Source organism: Echiichthys vipera, assembly GCF_963691815.1.
Source record: "Echiichthys vipera genome assembly, chromosome: 1".
Lineage (NCBI taxonomy): Eukaryota > Metazoa > Chordata > Actinopteri > Perciformes > Trachinidae > Echiichthys > Echiichthys vipera.
This window is the reverse complement of record NC_139826.1, coordinates 6,225,412-6,247,532: the sequence shown is the minus strand read 5'-3', so window position 1 is coordinate 6,247,532 and position 22,121 is coordinate 6,225,412. Positions and strand designations below refer to the sequence as shown.

Here is a 22,121-nt window from a genome sequence, read left to right as displayed (position 1 = left end):
TATATATATATATATATATTTATTTTTTAAATATATTTAAAAAAAATTTAAATCATCATCTCATCTCATCTCATCTCATCTTCAGCCTCTTATCCGGGGTCAGGTCGCGGGGGCAGCAGCTTTAGCAGGGGACCCCAAACTTCCCTTTCCCGGGCCACATTGACCAGCTCTAACTGGGGGATCCTGAGGCGTTCCCAGGCCAGTGTGGAGATCTAATCTCTCCACCTGGTCCTGGGTCTTCCCCGAGGCCTCCTCCCAGCTGGACGTGCCTGGAACACCTCCCTAGGGAGGCGCCCAGGGTTCATCCTTACCAGATGATCCTGAACCACCTCAACTGGCTCCTTTCAACGCAAAGGAGCAGCGGCTCAACTCCGAGTTCCTCACGGATGGCTGAACTTCTCACCCTATCTCTAAGGGAGACTCCTTATAATTATGAACCTCCAAAGTTATTAATTAAATGTAGTGGAGTAGTAAAACCCTGATTCACATGAATTTGGGATGTTGTGTAAAACGTAAATAAAAACAGAATACATTGATTTGCAAATCCTTTTCAACCTATATTGAATTGAATACACAAGACAAGATATTAATATTCAAACTGATAAACTTTATTGGGTTTTTTTTGCAAATATTCACTGATTTTGAATTTGATGCCTGCACCACGTTCCTAAAGCTGGGACAGGAGCATGTTTACCACTGTGTTACATCACCAACACTCAGTAAGTGTTTGGGAACTGAGGACACTAACTGCTGAGGCTTTGGAGGAGGAATTCTTTCCCATTCTTGCTTGAAGTATGGCTTCAGTTTCTCAACAGTCCGGGGTCTCTTTTGTCATATTTTGTGCTTCATAAAGCTCCACACATTTTCAATGGGAGACAGGTGTGGACTGCAGCGGGCCAGTCTAGTACCTGCACTCTTTTACTACCAAGCCACGCTGTTGGAACACGTGTGGCTTGGCATCGTCTTGCTGAAATAAGCAGGGATGTCCCTGAAAAAGACATTGGTTGGATGGCAGCATATGTTGCTCTAACACATCCCCGTACCATCATAGATGCTGGGTTTGAACTTAGCCCTGATAACAGTGTGGATGGTCCTTTCCTCATGACGACCATGATTTGAGTTTTAACTTGCACTTGTAGACGTAGCGATGACGAATGGTTTGTCCTCAGTGTTCCTGAGCCCACGTGGGAACATCCTTTACAGAATGATGTCAGTTTTTAATGAAGTGAACCGAAGTGTCGTCTGAGGGATCGAAGGTCACAGTCATTCAATGTTGGTTTTCAGCCTTGCTGCTTACGTGCAGAGATTTCTCCAGATTCTCTGAATCTTTTGATGATATTATGGACTGTAGATGAGGATTTCCCTGAATTCCTTTCAGTTGTACGTTGAGAGACCTTGTTCTTAAACTATTGGACTATTTTCTCACACAGTTGTTCACATAGTGGTGAACCTTGCCCCATCCTTGCTTGTGAACGACTGAGTCTTTCAGAGATGCTCCTTTTAAACCCAATCCTGACACTCACCTGTTTCCAATGAACCTGTTCACCTGTGAATGTTCCAAACAGGTGTTTTTGAGCATTCCTCGACTTTCCCCATCTTTAGTTGCCCCTGTCCCAGCTTTAGGAACATGTTGCATGCAACAAATTCAAAATGAGTCAATATTTGCAAAAAAAAAATCAAATAAAGTTTATTAGTTTGAACATTAAATATCTTGTGTCTGTAGCATATTCAATTGAATATAGTATAGTAAAAGGATTTGTCAATGATAGTATTCTGTTTTTGTTGACGTTTTACACAACATCCCAACTGCATGTGAATTGGGGCTGAATATTTTAGTACAAGGAACATTTCTCTCAGAGATGTAGTGTATTCTACTCCTGCAGGTAACTTTTTTGTTGTTGTTATTTTTGATTGTGAGAAACATTTATAAGCAATTCATCAATAATGTACTGATTTATTAATAGGGAAAATAGTTGCCCTGGGATGCCGAATTACTAAAAAAATAAAATATTTCAACTTTAATTTATTTTATTTTGAAGGCCGTGAGCGGAAGTGACTATTTCCCCGAACGGAAGTCACTTTTTAACAGTTATTAGTTACTTTGTGTGGCTTGACGGACATAACTGTCACGGCGTAGCGTCCAGCCTCCCTTTCTCCTGCTGAGAAATATTAACAACCATAACATGAGAGTGGAGAAAGCGAAGAGTCAGAGGCGCCTTTGAAACAGAGATGGAGGACGACTTGGTGTCGGAGGAGGATATCTGTAAGTATGAACCATCGTTTCCCCCCTCAGCTGTGTGCTACAAGAGCGACCTGCCATCCGTCAACGGGAGGAGGAGGAGGAGGAGGATGTCCGTGTGGACCAGAGAGGGACACACGGTAACCTGTGAGAGCCAACAGCATGGGAACTGTATCCCAGTAGTGTTTGCAATCATCATCAACATCCCGTTTGAACCGGACGGGGGACAATAAACGTTACTTACCGTACAATTTGTGACGTGAACGGCGGCATTCATCTCCTGTTACCTTCTAGAAATATATACCGTCCTTTTGCTTGGGGAAAGATTGACACAAGCAACTTAGTAAAAGGTTTCCAGTGATTGTTCTCCCCGTGTGAAAGACCAGGAAAGTACCAGGAAAACGTCGTCGATATCACAGGACGATGTAGAGCCTGGCATTGACTGATATCGTTTATGCAGGAGGACCTGGAGGCTTTTGTCCCTCCCTGGACTTGTTCAGTTGTTATTATCAACCATGTGAGAGTGTGTCCAACACTGTAGGCTACTGTCTGTATTCATCTGCTGGTTGCAGTGCTTTTTCATTTGACTACAGCCAATAATGTAAAGGGCTAATACCTGAGTCACAATTAATACTGTGCAAATCCAATTCAAGTCAATTCAGTTTTATTTACATAACAAATGTTATCTCAGGACACTTTACAGAGTAGGTAAAGACCACACTCTATGACTTATTTATGATTAACATAGACCCACCAATTCCCCCGTAGAGTACACAGTGGTGTTGAAAACCTTCCCTACAGCAGGCAGGAACAAACAGACAGACCTGTCTTGACCGGTTGAGGAGGAAGAAAAGAAGAGAGAAAGAGAGAGACAGACTGACACAAATACAGAGACAGACACACTTCCAGAAACTATAATAATATCTAATATCAATTCTCTCATTGTCTGTGATTCCTGACAGTGCTCTGTTCAGAAAAGGAGTTTCACGATGCTGCGAAGAGGAACGACCCAGGGAGGCTGCAGGAACTGATCAAGAAGGGCGTGGACGTCAAAGCCAAAAATAAAGTAAGCCTGATGGAGGACAAACATGGACACTTTTGTGGGCCTCACCCGTCACTGCTTTCAACTTCGACAGATGAAACTAATAACGTTAATCAAGATTCAGCAGCAGACACTTGGAAAAAGGAAGCGGCCGTGCTTATGTACATTTTGGTAAAAGAGGGTCTGACAATTCAGTCACAAACGAAGGATTGAGAGAACAACATTAGAGATATCAGGGGATGCCTGACGTTTACCATTCTTTCTTTTTACAGCAGATATTTGAACATGCCATCACTTAAAAAGCGAATAGCATAAATAATGTCACATTTAGATGAGCCAGGTCCCTGGTGTTGTGCGTGTAAATTCACTCATATAGCTCATCAAGTTGTCTCTCCCAGCTCAACAGATACAGCTTGGTCAGTGGCCACCTGCGATGTTAATGCTGCGATAAGCCAAAATGTCAGCTGTTGAAAAGGTCAATTATAAACTGAGGTGTTAGTGAACTGGTGCTGTCCAGTACTGACAGGCTCACGTGAGAAGAAGAATTTAAAGGTTGTGTATGGAGAATGAGCAGAACACCGCCATCTAGTGTGTCAAGATTGTTATCGCAACAACAAAAAATAATTCCAGGAGTCGGGTTGCCAGGTTGGTCAGACCCGGCCCAGTAGCCTACAGGAGACCGGAGTCTGTTTGAACCTGTTTGAACCCATCCCCTTCAGCAAATCACACCATAAAAACAAGTATTAGAGGAGTTTGACTGACAGTTAGCGTTAGCTGTTAGCGTTAGCCGTTCCAGCTAAGTAAAGATGAAAGCAATGTTAGCGATCAAGGAGAAACATAGCCATTTGGGCGTGCGTTTGAATGGCGTTTCTCTCCTTTCTCTCAGTCCATGGAGTGATTGCTCGGCCTATAGTGACTCTGGTTGTTGCCCGTCTCTGCTCACTCAGCTGCTGGGACAAATAACGCCCCCTTCACTGAGGCTCCGAAGCAGCTGCAGGATTGAAAAACTCCATTTCACCCAGTGCCAGCCTACAGTAGCTGCACCCAACAACAGACAACCCTGGCAACCAGCAACGCCCAACGCTATTGGCTGCTACCATGGAAACAGAACGGGACAGGAAGTCATTGTCAAACCCGTTAAAACATTTTTTTTAACTATTAATTCAGACTAAATGTATTTTTTTATGGAAAAGCAACACTTTGATTCTGTAACCCTCAAAACGCCCCATTTTTTTTTAATTAAATATAGCTTTTAATAAAAATTCTACATATTCAGTCTTTAATTTAATTTTGAACAGTCAGTATTTGAGAGTGTTTCAGCCTTGTGTGTACTGTGAGGAGCACTCAGGCATGTATCTCTCTGCCTTTCTCTGTACAGATTGACCGTAAAGCACTACACTGGGCAGCAGGAGCTGGGAATGAAGAGTCTCTACGTCTCCTACTGGACCATGACACTGAAGTTGATGAGAGGGACACGGTATGTACACACGTCTTTAGTGGAGCTACCACTGAATTCATTCACTCATTCCCCAACAGAAAAACTATAATTCTCTATTATGTTATATTCCTAAGTGGTGATATAACATACTAGAGATTCTACCCTAAGCCTTAACCCTTTAGTTGCTGCACTAACAACTGACACTTTATTCATTTTTAAAAAAAGAAACATTGAGGTCAAAGTAAATCCTAAAACTTCAGATCAGGTTTTCTATTGTTTTCATGATTTGTGTGAATTCTCTTTAACAATCTTCCCCAAATGTCGTGAAACATATATTGCTAATCTTATTTTCACTTCTATCAAATATAAAATGTTTTATTGACTTTTGTATTCTGATTTATTTGATATGATTATATTGTTTATATTCCATTTTCACCTCAAATATTTGTCTTATCAATATTATATTTAACAGATGAAAAAAAAAGTCCTTTAGTGAATACCATGTCATTGCTAGAGCATAGAACTGTGGGACTGTGACCTTGTGGTTTCTAGATAAAACATCCCCAAAATACAGAGCATATGTTGACTCAGTAACAATTCAATTAAAGGGAAGACCATGCCCAAAGGGATGCAAGATAGCCAAAAATATATAACATTTAGAAAGAGTGGGTATGGTGAGACTGGCACAATTAACGTTCAAACATAAAACAACCAATGGACCACACAGCAGGACAGAGACAGACTACTTTATATACACTGATGAAAATATCCTGCTTGATCTACTTAAAAGATGTAAAGGCAATTTTTTTTGCATCAGATTATTATGTAGATCGAGCAAGAATGTCTTCTCTCGGACAGGTAAACTGCTAAATGATTTTTCCTCTAACAACTCCAGTTGCTGTGATTGGGTTAAGGTTGTGTTGGCTGATTTACCATGTAAACAGCCTGGTCACAGCGGCTACTGATAACCACTGTCGGAGGATGCTAATATGAATCATACTCCCCCCCCCCAAACATCTTCACACACCTACAAGTTTGCCAAGAGTGACAGTAAATTCCCTTTTATAATTTTAACAATTGCAGTCATGATCGGGTCGATTGAAATGAGTGAGGCGTGAGCAGACTGATACAGGTGAACACATGAGTAAAGTTAGTTCTCCGTTTCAGTCACCGTGGCTGTCTAAGGAACTCATTCAGCACTGTTCAGGATTGCCTACATATAAATACTATTTACTATCGCTCCTGTGTTAAAAAAAAAAGGATTTTCTCACCTGTGACTCAGACTTTATGGAAGATACCATAAAAAAAAAGAAGCTTTGGCAACTTGGTTATTGCCTCGGGCAGGAACCGTCAGGTGCATGCATGAAGCGCGTGCATCAGATGCCCGTGCTTGTCAGGTGGGAAGAGCTTGGGTCAGAGCTGAGGAGATGAGACCCGTGTAGACTCAACAATCAATTTCTAGGTTTCCTGCCTACTGAGCCTTAAATCTTGCCCATCTGTTCAAAACTGCCTTTTCCCTCTGATCTCATATGCACTGTGTTGTTGTTATTTTAACCTGATTTGATCATTTTGTTTACTGCCCATTTTTATTATTGTTTGTGTTGCACTGTTTTTAACAAATGTAAGGAGTCCTTGAGTGCTTAGAAAGGCGCCTATGAATAAAAAGTATTATTATTATTATGCTACTTTTACATCTACTCACATATTGTTTTTTCAGCGTACTCGTACTATCATAGTTTCACTGACATATAACAGTCATTAATGTTTGTCCACAGTTTGGCATGAATGCTCTGCTTCTGGCATCGTGGTTTGGTCACCTAAAGGTCCTGCAGATCCTGGTGTCCTGTGGAGCAAAGCTCAACTGTGAAAACAAAGTAAGAACCGCTTCATTTCACTACAGACTAAAACTATGAGGTTATTGTCTGATTGATATCTCACTGTGTGTGTGTGTGTGTGTGTGTGTGTGTGTGTGTGTGTGTGTGTGTGTGTGTGTGTGTGTGTGTGTGTGTGTGTGTGTGTGTGTGTGTGTGTGTGTGTGTGTGTGTGTGTGTGTGTGTGTGTGTGTGTGTGTGTTAGGATGGTCTGAGTATGCTACACTGTGCTGCCCAGCGAGGCCACATCGGAATACTGGAGTTCATCATGGAGGACCTGGAAGACATCTGTCTCGACAGAGTGGACAAGGTGACTCCTTGCTTGACACTATTTTAAATTTACAGACAGATGTTATAGAAATTCTGAGGAAAGACTATAGATTATCCATTTCTCTTCATGTATTTAGCTATTTGTAAACAATATGACATGGAATCTGTTGAATGGAACAGGAACACTGTGTGTGTACAGTAAATGTGTAGTAGCTGATGTCTCTCTGACCAGTCAGGGAAGACAGCACTTCACCTGGCTGCTGAACATGGACAATTTGAAGTGGTGGAGTTTCTCATTGGAATGGGCTGCAGACATGGTTTGAAGGACAAGGTACACACACACACACACACACACACACACACACGCACACACATTCACACACACACACACACACACATTAAATCAGTATTTGTACTCAAGCAGACACACTAGGCTGTTATGAGTGACAAAAGAAAATATGAATTTCCAGATAGCGCACAGCTAAAATGTTATACTTTAGTATTGTATTTGTTAGTCTGCCACAGCCACACCTTGGCCAAGCTAATTTGAGCTGAAATGCATCCATCATTCCAAAGTTTTAAAGCCAGCTGCAAACCAACAAACAGTATAAAGCAGGATGTGTTGTGGCTTTAAATCCTGTATAGGGCGGGGTTATAGGCCAGCTAAATGATCCTGCTCCTGTTACTTCAAACAGCTGGCTCAAAGTATGCCACTACTTAGTTTACAGCTGAGGTAAGGGCAGATGTCACATGTCCGGTGGTAACCACTCCAACAGTTAGTTTGATTCTCTTGTTCTTTTCAGTTAAATTTATATTGAGCTTTTTTTCAAGTCATAACGGGCGTACATCAACATAAAGTGTTCAATATTAAAGGTCCCATATTGAAAAAAGTAAGATTACCCTATCTCTCTTATCTCTTTTGATTATGAAGCTGATCAAGGTGCTATACTGTTTATACTGTGAAAGTATCAAACCACAGAAAAATACACAGCCTGTATTCAGAAACTGTGTCTTTAATTGAGCCATCAGGACTTGTGATGTCACAACTATAGTATACAGTATATACTGTAGGTAGAAAGTGACATTACAGTGTGGTTACAGTTATTCCCCAGCTGCAATTACAGTGCAGAGACAAATGATTTTTTCTTAATTATTATTATTTTGGCAGTTTATCAAGTCTTTATTATACAGACAGGAAATGGGGGGAGAGAGAGAGGGAGACATGCAGCAAAGGGCCGCAGGTCGGAGTCGAACCCGCAGCCGCTGCATCGAGGACCTTCAGCCTCTTTACATGGGGCGACTGCTGTAACCACTGTACCACCGACCACCCCGCTGCAATGAAATTTGAATATGAACAAACATGAAACAAGGACAGTAAATGACAATATACACCCATATAATTAAAAACAGCAGACTAAGAAAATTCACGAGCAAAAAAAAAAAAAGGAGCAATACAAGAAATAACCTAATTTTGAATTAGGCGTAATTCCCCTTTAAAAAGACAAAAGTGGATAAAGGCAATGAGCCGAGCCATCAGCAGGAAGAGATCCTGAAATTCAGTATGCTGATGTTATGTTTGCAGCAAGTATTTTATCACTAAGTCAGCTATCCAAATGTCAGTTTTAGGCTAACTGTATTTATGTGTTCCCTGGTCGTATAAGTCTATGCCTTTGCTGGTTTAATTCAGCATTTTGCCAGGGTTATGGTAATGTTAGGCCTGTTTGACGTGGAATTTGGCACTGATTTCTGCGAAACAAACAAAGAGGGGAACATAGGACCTGTGGAACACAGGTACGCTCCCTTTATGTAAATACAGCTAAAGCATGTTACTAACAAGCAATTTGTGCTAAAGGAGAATGTGGATATATTTGAAATCAATGTCGTAATGTGCATGTGCCATAGCTTGCTAACACGTAGCTAACATTAGCTTACTAACATCTAACTCATCCTCACTGGTAGAAATAGGGTGCTAAAATAATCATTTGACATCTTAAGAAAGAAAGCAATCCTTTATTAGTCCCACCAGGAGACATTCAGTTATTTCACTCTGATATCATGATACATGAACAATACACACATGCACAAACAGGGCCTATAAACATTAAATCAGGGACGAGCAATCCTGCTCCCGGAGGGCTTCTGTCCTGCATGTTTTAGGGTTGTCCCTGCTCTAACACAACGGAGTCTAACACAACCGTGACAAGCTTCAGCTGCTTGATAATGAGCACATCATTAGAATCAGGTGTGTTGAAGCAGAGAGAAACCTAAAACATGCAGGACAGTGGCTCTCCTGTAGCAGGATTGCCTACCCCTGCATTAAAAGAAGAGAGCAAGGGGGCTGCCCCATGGAAAGTTGGGACTTTGGTGGCTTCAAGGGCACCTTGGCAGTGCCCAGGAGGTAAACTCTCCAGCTTCTAGTCCACCATCCATACTAGTCCATATGGGGACTTGTACCAGCGACCCTTCGGTAAAAGTGTGCAGAAAATTGTGTGGTAACTCTGAGCCCCCAGCTGAAGAGATCGTGTAAATATGTTTTCTAAGATCCTCAGAGTAGAACTGCTGTAAAAGCAGACATGTTTAGAGTCCCTGTTGACATGTTTTGATGGTTATACTGTACGTAGAGGAAGTTGTCTCAGAATGAGTCTCTGGTTGTAATGTTTTGTTATGTCTGGACTACAGGAAGAGAACACAGCCATGCATCTAGCAGCCAGATGTGGGCACACAGAGGTCCTGCAGAAGCTGGTGGAGACTGGGCTCGATGTCGATGAGAGAAATATAGTGAGTGGACTGGACTGCATACTTCAAGGCCCAATTTGTTGTAGCCTGTCTGCAGTTACTTTTGAATTTTACAGAAGCATTTTTTCAGTTGTACTTTTTACAGTAGGAGCTTGTTTACTACAGAGGGCAGTGAATTGTGTTTTTCTGCACTATCAAATATAGAGGAGACAGAATGCAAGACAAAAAAACAACTTCTGAAAAAAATAATGAAACCAAAGATCTGCAAAAGTTTTCCCCTCAAGACTCATGTGAGAAGACCACAATTGTTGGTTTAATTACGATGCAGGTTCCATCTTGTAAAAAGAGAGAACTCCATATCTTTTTTGATTATAAAGCAGGTGGAGCTGTATTCAGAAACTGTGTCAGGGCTTTGTACGGTTGTGATGACACAACTATATTTTATATAGGTAGAAAGTTTGGCTACAGCACCGTTACAGTCATTCTCCAGCTTCAATGATGGTGCAGAGACAGCCAGAGCGCACTTGCAGAAGACCAGTCAGAGCAGACTAGGCTTTTTTCAGGAGACAGGTGCTAAAAGGGAGACTTCCTCTTCCGAACAGCAGTCATTGTTTACAGTCAGATTAGCAACTTGAGATGTGAGAATGGAGTTGGGGTTGAGAGATGGGATATCTGTAAACTAATAACAAAAAGTTAAAACGAGCTAAATTGTCGTCAGACAGCTGATGGGTTGCTTGATTGCTCTCCAACCAAAGCATGCTGATCGGTACATACTACTGAGACCACAAACGGAAACCAGACTGCTTCCTTTCCCCAAATTTTGATCCGTTCTACATTCCTGTGCAGAACCTGTTTGTAGAGATTAGGGACTCAAGGTCCTTAATGACTTTAAATGTTTTAATATGTAGGCTTCCTGCAGAAGGAAGAGATCAGTTTTTAAAATTTAGATTTGAAATGAATAAGTTCAACTGCTTTAACTAGTTAAAATCACTTCGCCTGTTCGGAGTTCTGTTTGTATCATCCAATATCACAAATTCCAATTTTAGATTGAATTTGTTGTGTTGTTTTTTTGTGTAAAAAACATGCTTCAGCAGTAGTTTAATTTGTGAGTCCACAGTCAGCTGTGTTGTCACAGGCTTAAATGTCTAAAGGACTCATCATTTCAATAATTTAACGTCATTTAATTTAATTTATTGTAAAAGTGCATGCTGGTTCCCTCTTCTCAAAGACTTTCTGCTTTTCTCTGGTCATCTTATTGAATTATACATAACAATTGTGCCTGTTGTGTTTTGAGGATGGTCTCACAGCATTGCACCTGGCAGCTGATGGAGGTCACTATGAATGTTTGAAACTGCTGCTGGAGTCTGGCTGCAATGCCGCCGCACAAACTTGTGTACGGTTTGTTCATTCAATAGCATAAATCAATAAACACAATATATTCCAAAATATTCTTGAACCTTTCCACCCTCTCAAAGTTTAAATTCTTGTTTCCTTCCATCTGCAGAAGAACATGAATGCTCTCCATTACGTGGCCCAGCATGGCTTTGACAGAGAAGCCAGTTTGCTGCTGGAGGCAGGAATCAACAGAGATGCCGTGGACAGTGTAAGTAATGTCAACTCCCATGTGACTTATGTCTTGGTTTGTACGATGTAGTAGATGTAGTTTTTATGCCTCTGCGCCGTGATCATCTCATTTTTCTACACCGAAACCTTAAGTTACCAAAATAATTCAGAAAATGCTTGAAAGATAAAAGTAGATTCAGACACTCAAAAATTGAGCCTTACATTGCTGCGTGAGATAACATGACATTAAAAAGTCTATCTAAAGACCTTTTTTAGTTTCTGACTGGGAAAGTGGGGAAAACAGTAAAATTCCCCAAAACTACTGTATCTCTTAACTGTCTTACACATTTAGGCTGTTCTGTGTAATATTTTCGTAATGTAATATTTTGATTTTTTTCACTTCCATTCACTGAGCCTCCGTGGGGAGGTCCGTGTCACACAAATAGCACTTAACGGACAACTGAACAACACTAATGTGCAATACCGTTTACCTGAGCTGCTTTTCTTTTCTGTATATTTCAACTTTATTTGTTATGTGTATATTTTTGTCTTTATTGTTAATTGTAGATTTTATTGTTTGTTTTATATATTTTTTTATCCTTCTTGTATATTTAAAATTGCACTGCCTGGATGACACTTAAATGTCAATGTTCTACGTGCAATGACAATGAAGACATTCTGATTCTGATTCCGATTTACTTGATACTCACACCTCTGAAAAAAAAAAGATCATCAGGCTAAACTTTGCCTCCAGATCTGAACATTTCCATGTTAAGTTTTGAAACCCACAACAGTGATCAGGGAAATTTGGATCCACACTATCAAAATAAAAGAGTTTAAGGTCTGATTCTTAAATTCCCACATGACTAAAGAATAATTAATACTCTTTGAAACTACACAGTCCTGAACAATCTTATCTTATTTTCACAGAGTAAAGAGGAAAACATCTGTAACAGAGAGCATAACATAAAAACTAACAAGGCCATCATGGGTCCTTTGTTCAGGTTGACGCTCCTATTGTCGGGATCATTTACTCATATGTTCACCTGTATTACTTTCTCTCTGTTTGAAACAGCAACATAACACAGCGCTCCACCTAGCTGTGTTCAACAACCACACAGAGGTTTTACGGCTGCTCATAGAGGCTGACTGTGACCTAGACATCACCGACAGTGTGAGTACAAACCTCTACAGCTGTACCGGTACACAGTAAAGAACATAAAAGCAGGTGGACCTCTGTGTGCCCACGTTCATAAATATAAGACTGACACAAAGGCTGTAGTGCAGTAATGTTACATTTCTGTCATGTGGCTCACAGAGACAACAGACTGCTTTGCATATAGCTGCAGAGCTCGGCTGGCAGGACATGGCTGAGATGATGCTCATCTCTGGTGTTAACCTCAACCTGACTGACAAGGTACCACACAATAATTGCCGTCCCCTGAGACAGATACAGCTTCTCCAACATCACCATGTGCTAGTTTAGTGATTGAAGTTTTCTTGGTATTTTATTTATGCGTAGTACTAGAAGAAGTGTTTAATCAATATGCACCGATAATAAACATCCACCAAAAGTGTTTGTTTTTTCCACTGGTTGGTTCAGACTGTTGTCAGAAGTGTCTGACTTTATTATGGAAAGATTGAGGAGTTGCAGTTATTCTGCCACGCCCTCGCCCACGCCCTCTGCCACGCCCTCATGTGTAGCTACTATTATCTGCAATACTGTACTTTTATTTTATTCTATTTTATTGTTGTTCATATTTTGTATTTTATATTTTGTATTTTATATTTTATCTTATTTTAATTACTTCTGATTGCTCTGTACCGCTGCTACGATGACCTAATTTCCCCTCGGGGATAAATAAAGTTATCTATCTATCTATCTGTCTATCTATCTATCTATCTATCTGTCTATCTACTGATGCAGGTCAACACAGTAACTTTAGCTGATAGCATTAGCTCTGCTCTGTCTGCAGCAAGTGTCTCCACTCCTGAAACAGCCTTCTTCTTTAGTAAATTGTGCTTTGGTAGGATGTCTTCTCCTCTGTGACTGGCATAGAGTCCTGGTCAAACTGCAGACCTGATGGTCTGTAAGGTGCAGTGTATAACGAGGAATTAGGATCCATCTGTAGCACAACTACACACAACTTCTACCTCTACCTCTGCATCCAAAGGTAACGTCTATGATTCCTTTCCCTATCAGAAAGCTACACTGACCTCTCTGAAGTTCCACTCTGATGTCTACCTGTAACATCATGCAAGATTTCAGCATGGGATTTCAGAACGAGACTTCCCCTTCTTTCCATGCTACAGTCAGACACTGATGATAACACAAGTCAAAAACAAGCCTTTTTGAGTGATGGTTCACAACACTGCAGCGCACCAGTACTCAATACCGGACCAATTAAAAAAAGTTGTTGCAATAAGTCACTTACACAGGAAAACAAGGAGAAATAGATTTTAAAAACAAATAAATGTAATTTCTTATCAAAAATTGTGTTAATTCTGACCCTGTGGCCCGCCACCCGTCGTGTTTCCATGAGCACCACCACCTTGTGTTGTAAAGATATTTGTTTTCTGTTCTTCGGTCAATTCTTTTCTTTTCTCTTTGCTGCCCCACTACCAGCCGTAACCACAACATACTGTATAACTTCAAAAATACAATTCTCTACATTAAAATTCTTCACATCCCATGTTTAGGCTACGTCTATCCCAGAAAGCCGGCTTTTAAGAAAAGAGGAATATTACGCCTAGGTTTCACATAGACAGACCGTCAAATTGCTGCCTTCGCCTGGCCGCCAATGTGACGGCTTTTCTGTAACACCAATGGACTCTCTGGTCTGCATGTCGAGAATCATTTCATCTGATTAAGCGAGAAATCTGACCCTGGACAGGCATGAGAAGAACTTGTCACTATTGGTCTTGTTTGCTTATGGTCATATAGAGGCATCAACATTAAACTGAGACTGTTTCATAACCAATTAAGATGTTTGGTAGCTGCTTTAAGTATCAAAAATATAAGTACTCATTATGGAGTTATAATATTACAAGTCTTTGTATTAACACTTAAGCAACAATTTTTATTTTGTGTCTGTTCAAGGGCATTCATTTTGTGTGTTATCCCTCTTTATCTATTCTGATTTAGAATATCAGGTCATACGCACCTGCTAATATCATGGAGTATGGCTGCTGCATCTATGTCATCTAGCAGAGTCATGTTCTTCTAGTCACTGTGTTTCTCTGCCTCTATAATACACACAGCAGGGGAAAACCTGTCTGGAGGTGGCAGCCAGAGGAAACCATGTCATCCTGGTGGACATGATCATCAAAGCTGACCGTTTTTATAAATGGGAGAAGGTGAGTTCATCCTCATTGCATCTGGACCTGGAATTGATTTATTAAAAAGAAAAACACAAATACAAAATACTTTCTCTTCTAGGAACTGATGTTTTTTTGGTTTATTTAATGATCTTATATGGGACATTGCTCATAGGTGTTGCCTTTGATGATCAACGTGCTGGTCCTGACTTTTGTTGAACCAAAACTATTACAGGAGCTTATTTTATTTTACCTTTGTAATTTGTATTTTATACCATAAAAAAATCCAGGGAAGCCATTCTACCTTCCAAATGAAAAGGTGTGTCTGGTGTCGTAATAATGTCTATGATTGGTGGGAGTGTGTTAGCTATGAATAAAGGTACAGTATGAAGGTTTTCTTAAGCAGGGTTCCTATGCAGTATGGAAAAGTATGGAATTTAATGTGAGTCATTTCCAGGTCTGGATCAGTTTGGCAAAAGGGAAAAGAGTTTAGAAAAACGTTTGTGTTGTTTCACGACTATTATCTCACTTTCTAAAATAAAATATATTAATATATACAAATCAAATCAAGTTTACTAACGCAACACAGCCAACCTGTAGAGGGTATGAAACTAATCAAGCTGGTGTCAGGTTACCGTGGTTACCGTTCACCGTGCTATTCTCTTTTATTGAATTTTTTCCATTTGTGTCGTCTACATTTTGTATTTACTATTTTATTTATTTACAGTGTGTTTACTCCATCTAAAAGCCAATGAAGCACAGCCTTAGTTGATTTATTGTACATCCCGACTGTTACTGTCTGCAGTGTTTAATAACTAATGAATTCAATTTCACTCTTTTTAATTGAATAAAATGCTGCGCATGTCTCGGTTTGGAGTTCATTCATTGAATGCCATGTAATGAATTAGCAACATAATGGCATACATAGTCAGAATTTCACATACGTGTTAAAAGCTGGATTAAAAACCATTTATTTACACAAGCATTTATTATTTAATATTGACTAAAAAATCCTCTAAGAAGTCTGGAAATTTGAGTCTGAAAATGTCTGGAATTATGAATTTGAAAATGTGGATGAACCCTGATTAAGGCTTATGTTTCTGCCATACTGGACCAAGCCGTATGCCAGTGTACTTCACTGTCATCCATTAAGCTTGGCCTGCATTCCTTCCACACTGTCCCTCTTTGATCATTGAAGAGGAAGGTGGGCAGCTCTGCTTTGAGGGAGATGGATCTTTTATTTTGAAGCACTGGACGAAATTGCTGGACATTAATGAGATGCGATAGAGCTCAAAGTGATACAAAAATGTAAGCACACCTTCTGATGGTGGATATCTACTCATTTTGGAAACCATATTATTAATATGAGCTGATTTGAAAGGGTTCCCTCAAGGGTGACCACAAGGACATTTGATCTGTTCCTAGAGATCATGCCTGGAGCCAAATACCAGACTCATGTTGTTCTCATGATGGTCAGCTTTATCCTGTTTTCAGAGACCCTTTCAGAAACCAGCACCAACTCTTCTTGAAGCATTTTTGTTGAGCTCCTTGGTCATTTCTGCAGATGCATGCACTGTAGTGTCATCAGTGTGCATTCTTTAATACACATGGCAGATCATTTGTAAATGTGGAAAAAAGGAGGGATCCAGACAGCTGCCCTGGGGAATTCCACATTGAAGTGATTTAATATTTGACAGGGTGCCACTAAACATAACACAATGTTGTCTGTTGGATAAATAATTCTTTGTCCTCCCATTTTGAGCTCAGTGCCAGATAGGTTTTTATAAATGAATTATGAATTGGCGATGACATGAGCTTTCATACTGTACTGTTAGCTGTAGATTAGGGTGGATTTGTTTGTTGGCATCACTGAATCGTCCTGCTGCTGCCTTCACTGCTGTCAAGTCAGGCCACCTCATTTATATAGCATATTTAAAAACAACAGAAGTTGACCCAAAGTGCTCAAAGGGAAATACTGGCGTAAAATCATCCCATGGTCTTTTTTTGACACTTGCAGACATCAAATAAGCAATGGAGAGTTTTTTCGTGTATAACCTATTAACGGAGAGTCGCTAACAGCCAGACGTGGCTAGTGCTGATTAGCTTGGGGCATTACAGTGAAGGCATTAAAACGGCTTTTTTAACCTCTAATACCGATCAAAATAATAGCTAATCAGTATTAGCCACATCTGGCTGTTAGCGACTCTCCGGGATTTCTCCATTAATAGTTAATACACAAAAAAACTGCCTGGCTGGCTTGTTTGATGTAAATAAGTGCCAAAAAAGACCATGGGATGATTTTACACTGGAATTTCACTTTAAGAGTGGCGTAAGAACTAATGTGGGGCGGGAGAGTCTGGGAGCAATAACAGAAAAAGCTTCATCCCTGATGGTTTTGAGATGATTGTGGGGGATTGAGAGGAGTTGTTGAGAAGATGACCTAAGTGACCTGGAGACAGAATCTGGGACTAGTAGCTCAGTGGTGTATTTTGGCGATAACCCACTAAGGGCTTTAAAAACAAATAATGCAATTTTAAATTTGACTCTTTTACAAGCAGCCAAAGCTGTGGACCACATGTGGTTTGTTGTTGTGCCTTGAGGTTATTGACACTGTTTACATATTTGCATCTTTACTCATCATAGAAGTACCCTTACCATCTTGGACATCTGTAAGTTCACGCAGAGTGAGCTTTGCTGGTGTTGATAGTTATTCAATGTTTTGTGTTACACCACTTGTATACCTATATGTACACTATGTATGAACCTTCAGGATCAGATGAGCAGTGAGCAAGACTCCTGGGTGGGCAGGCCTCTCAGTTTCAAACAGGACCACCAGCCAGAGACACAGCACCTCCGGTCTGTCCTGTGGAGCCTGGGCACCAAGCACCTGTGCCGTGGCGAGTGGAAGATACTGGCACAACACTGGAACTTCAGTGATGCACATATCCGAGCTATAGAACAACAGTGGACGGGTAAGCTTTGCTGACCTCTTGAATTGGTTTCAATGTAAATTAGATGCACTTATGCTTTTAAACATCTCTGAACGTTAGTGGCTCGGGCAGGGGGATATCTGTTGGAATCCCATAAAATCATGTAATGGGTTTTCTGTAAATTGCTCACAGCATGTTTTCTAACCTCAGCATTGGTTCTACTCTACTAAAGATCGATACCTTTCAAAAGCCAGAAACAAGTCCGCTGTGGGGCTGTTGGTACTTTAGGCACGATATTGACTTTTTTCAATAATCAATAATCCCCTGCTTCTCATGGCAGATACTGATAAGATAACTGATCGTTTTTGTATTTTAAAAAGAAGTTCATAACCTGTAGTTTATGCACACCTGAGGGTAAGAAAGGCTAAGATGTAGTCAAAGAAAGCTATTTGGTTTCTTATTAGCGGACAATAATTTGATAATAATTTAAAAGAATTAGAAATGAACACTGAGAAAAAGAAGACTAAATAAAAATAAAATAACTAGCTAAATAAACATCATGTTCAGTATCAGTCAGTTGCTAAACCACGTTCTGCTGGACAAACTACATAGTGACACCATTTCTGTTGACGCTCCTGCCTGTTAACAGAACGTTTCTTCGCCACTGTGTGCACAAAATTGCTGGATTAATATTGTATATAAAAACTATAATATAGCTGCGGCTCATGGAAGAACTGAATAAGCCAGAGCGGCCTTGACCTACTTAATATGTTAAGTGACCTGAGATAACTTTTGTTATGATTTGGCACTATAAATAAAATTTGAATTGAATATGAGAGTGGTATCCATGCTCCGCTCAACTCGACTCACTTTTTTGGTACCAGTATTTTTCTCTTTGATTTTCCACTTCAGATAGTACCCCCTCATGTACGCAGGATTCTCAGCTGATCGCCATGACATCATCTTCACCATGGCACATGCTAAATCCTTTCGACAACCAAACCTGCAGTCTGCACTTCCTCTATCCAATTTTATTGTTAGCTGTATATTTATTTTAGGTTTGTGCAGGACGTCCCGTGTCACTCTAGTGACGGGTCTCTCTGACTGAGCAGTGGTCTGCAGTGTTTTAACTCCACCTTCTCGTATCAACTCAAGTTCCTTGGACATCGACTGAGGTGGTCCAAAAAAATGAACCGGGACTAGGCAAAACTTTTCCTAATGGAAACCAAAGTAAAGTCCATTCAGTGGAAAAACACCAATATCTAACTCTCATAAAGGATAGGAAAGGACTTTATTGTCACTTAACTAAAAGTACAGTGAAACTACGACAATCCCCCCGTCCATACATGTACAGCATACAGTACATACAATAGGACATACACAACAGGAAGACTGGGCAGTAAGAGGGGGGAGGAAAAGGGGGAAAACAAGATGAGAGGGGAGGAGAATAAAAGCAGCTCCCAGACTATGCTCTTGTGAGGGAGTACAGTGTAGGATAAACGTAATATGATTACGAGACACGGGGAGAAAATGCAAACTCCAAACAGAAGGGCCCCAGCTGGGATTTGAACCAGGAACCCTCTTGCTGTGAGGCAACGATGCTAACCACCGTGTTGCCTGGGCCCACCGTTGCTGCTGAATTTGAAAATGCTCTTTACAGGTGTAATGGTGAGGCAGTGGAAAAAGCCCCTGAGACCTGTGATTTTGACTCCATTAGCAACGACCTCGGTTAGGTCCTATGTTCCAGCAAACACAGTTCGCTGTGTTCATTAGAGGAAAGCTGCTCTAGTGACTCCCACTGGTTGGTCTTTAACTTTAAAACCTTAATATGCTTCAAACAAAGCAGTTCATACAACGTGTTGTCCGTCCAGGAAAGGAAAAAAACTTCATAGCTGTTCTGAATGCTAGTAAGTAACTAGTTTCCAGCCCAGGTGCAAGTGAGCTCCGTTGTTTTAATTTGTATTCCAAAAGACTTTCAAAAGTTTGAGATGGCCTCTCTGAGATATGATCCATGTTGCAGCACCACTTTGTATTGTACAATGATTAGATGGCTATCATTTTCATTTGCCTGATCCTTGAGCTTTACTCTCATTACTGGTGTCGGGGGTCTTAAGGTCTTGACCACCATGGGTTCATTCTCTCCTCTGACTGTAAAAGGACAGATAGCAGCCACTTGATTTCCAGTTTTCACTCATCTTTACTCTGACTTGAGATAGATATTGATCTGTATTATAATTCTAGGTATGAAAAGCTTCAAAGAGCATGGTCACAGAATGCTGTTAATCTGGCTTCATGGAGTGGTGACAGCGGGGGAGAACCCGATCAAAGGACTGTATGAGGGGCTGGTGGAAATCTCACGGACAGACCTGGCAGGTGAGCCCATCAAACTGTGCTTTGTTTGGTGTTTACGTAACTGTCTCTTCTATACAGAGCCGCGAGTGCACAACTCCTGTGGTGTATTGGTAACACACATCTGGTCAGAGGGAACGCAAAACGTATAACGAGGGAACGTAACAGTTGTTCAGAGAAAATATTCTCACTCACTACACTCAGGGGTTCCATACTGCTTTCTAATTTATCATTTTTATATTTGTGCAATTGACTACGAATTGGAACGACTCCATACAAAGACGAATGATTCCCAGTAGAGTAGCATTTAGTAAGGAATACGAAAACAGACGTCTTTGCAATGATTTGTTTTAAACGCTTTTATCTCGAGATCACAAGTTATTTATTTTGTTGTCTTGAAAAAAAGGAGATAATTATCTTGTGATTTAAAAAAAAAACCCACAAAAGATTGTTTTATTTTATTAATAATGTTTATCAAAAATCAGAAGTTCATTCAGCCCATGATGGTGAGGGTGAAATGAGTGGAAAGATACAGTACTAGTGTAACTACGTCCGGATTTCAAAATAAGGTTATATACAAAACACATGTACTGTAACTGACTGTTACATCTCTGATTACATGCAGACACAAAATCAAGTATTTTTTACTGATTCAATTTAGAGATATTCCAAAGTAAACGCCCCGTCAGCTCGACCTGATCCATTTGAATCCATTCAATATGTCAAAGGTCGATTTAACCACAGAGATGCGAGTGCGTCTGATGGCAGGGCAATCTGGATCTCTGATAAACATTATAAGGAATAAGAGGAAAAGGTCTTTTGTTTTCTTGTGAAAATGGATCAATTATTACTTTTAAAATAATGTTTTCTTGAGATGATGAAATAATTACCATTTAAACACATGATAGTGTCATTCAGAAAGTAATTGACAGCACGTGCAGTCTTGATTTCTGTAATGTATGTCTTTTTGTGTTTTTTGTGTCTATTTTCGGTGAGTTGTTGGCTGTTTAGAGCATGGGCTGTATAGGGACTTGATGTCACCCTGTGGTTTTTAATTATCCAGAGTGCATCCGGCAGAAGGCAAATGCAGAGACGAGCTCTCCCAAAATTTGCTCCACAATGTGATCGACACAGTGAGTGACTGCAGAGCCAACATAACAAGAACTGGAAATGCCAAGAACGGAGCCCCATGGAAAAGCTTGGTATTATCCATGGCATGGTTTACAGATTCACACACTGAATTCAGCTCATTTTGCCACTGTTCTATTTTGCCAATGCTTTCTTCTTCTTTTACTGGGACGTTCTTTGTGATGTTTGCTCATGGGCGGTGCTACCTGAGTGAATATTACCAGGGAGAGTGAGGACACCAGCCCACAGACATCAAATACACTGTAGACAGCTATGATTGAGTCATACAACCACAGAAGCACATGTACTTTTCCAGATATATCTTCCATCATCTATATATATATATATAGATATATATATATATCTATATATATATATATATATATAATGTACAATAGATACTGATGCCAAGTTTAACACTCTTTTGGTCTTCTCTGTCTTTGTGTGGGGGAGCAGGACTTCAGGCTCTGCTTCTGTCTCTGTGGCCTTGAACATGTTTTTTTTACGACATGAGTGTTACATTCAGTTTAGGCCATACTTGGTTGCAGAGAGAGAGAGAGAGAGAGAGCATAATGACTCAGCCCCAGTTTACTCAGTTATCTAAAGCACAAGTGTTGTTATAATGTCAACACTGAGCTGAGTCTTGGTTAAACTTGAACCTATTCTTCCGTCCTTACTACAGTTGTGCATGCTCCGTGTTGTGTAAATGATTTAGATTAGAGCACAAAATAATTAGAGTTGACAGTTAAAGTATGTTTTATTTTCCCATCCCAATCGAGTGTTTTAGATCATCGGTTCATCACCTGAAGCCTTTAAGTTGTCACAAGATACATTTGGGTTTTTTCAAGATGATTAAAAAAGGACAGAAAATATGATTATTACTTTTATGACGCACAAAATAAAGATTTTATATTTTATCTTACATTTCTTCATTTTTTTTCATCAATTACTTGATCATTTTACTTCTTCTGGCCTCTAAAAAAGAAATAAAGCACTTGGGTTGATCTGATCATACCTCACAAACTCATCCAATAGTTGATGATGGGTCACAAATAGACACAATTTTGAGGTGGCACCATGCTAACCTGACTCTCGCCAGATGACTTTCATCCGTCTTGACTCCGCCTAGCTCCACTCATCCATCTGGATTCGCTCCGTAGGAAAGTGATTTCATGTGGTCGAGTGGGGTTTTATAGATTTGACGTAGCAGAGAAGCGACTGTTGTGATTCAGGCAAC

At 40.2% G+C, this 22,121-nt stretch overlaps 1 protein-coding gene across 1 annotated transcript; it reads left to right on the top strand.

The window, feature by feature from the left end:
- The first annotated feature begins 2,129 nt into the window (after nucleotides 1-2,129).
- On the top strand, nucleotides 2,130-21,205 carry ankdd1a (ankyrin repeat and death domain containing 1A). Its single transcript, XM_083924794.1, has 15 exons — nucleotides 2,130-2,263; nucleotides 3,202-3,305; nucleotides 4,660-4,758; nucleotides 6,495-6,593; nucleotides 6,796-6,900; nucleotides 7,093-7,191; nucleotides 9,540-9,638; nucleotides 10,891-10,989; nucleotides 11,101-11,199; nucleotides 12,235-12,333; nucleotides 12,478-12,576; nucleotides 14,421-14,516; nucleotides 17,248-17,449; nucleotides 19,649-19,780; nucleotides 20,820-21,205. The coding sequence occupies exons 1-15, from the start codon at nucleotides 2,230-2,232 to the stop codon at nucleotides 20,879-20,881; spliced, it is 1,527 nt and encodes a 508-aa protein (XP_083780920.1). The 5' UTR covers nucleotides 2,130-2,229; the 3' UTR covers nucleotides 20,882-21,205.
- Nucleotides 21,206-22,121: the final 916 nt, after the last annotated feature.

What these genes read in the sequence shown, in the direction of transcription:
- ankdd1a (XM_083924794.1), top strand. Translation starts at nt 2,230, where the DNA reads ATGGAGGACGACTTGGTGTCGGAGGAGGATATCT. An exon ending in AAGTTGATGAGAGGGACACG is followed by an intron (nt 4,759 to 6,494) that starts GTATGTACACAC and finishes GTTTGTCCACAG; the next exon opens with TTTGGCATGAATGCTCTGCT. An exon ending in TATAGAACAACAGTGGACGG is followed by an intron (nt 17,450 to 19,648) that starts GTAAGCTTTGCT and finishes TTATAATTCTAG; the next exon opens with GTATGAAAAGCTTCAAAGAG.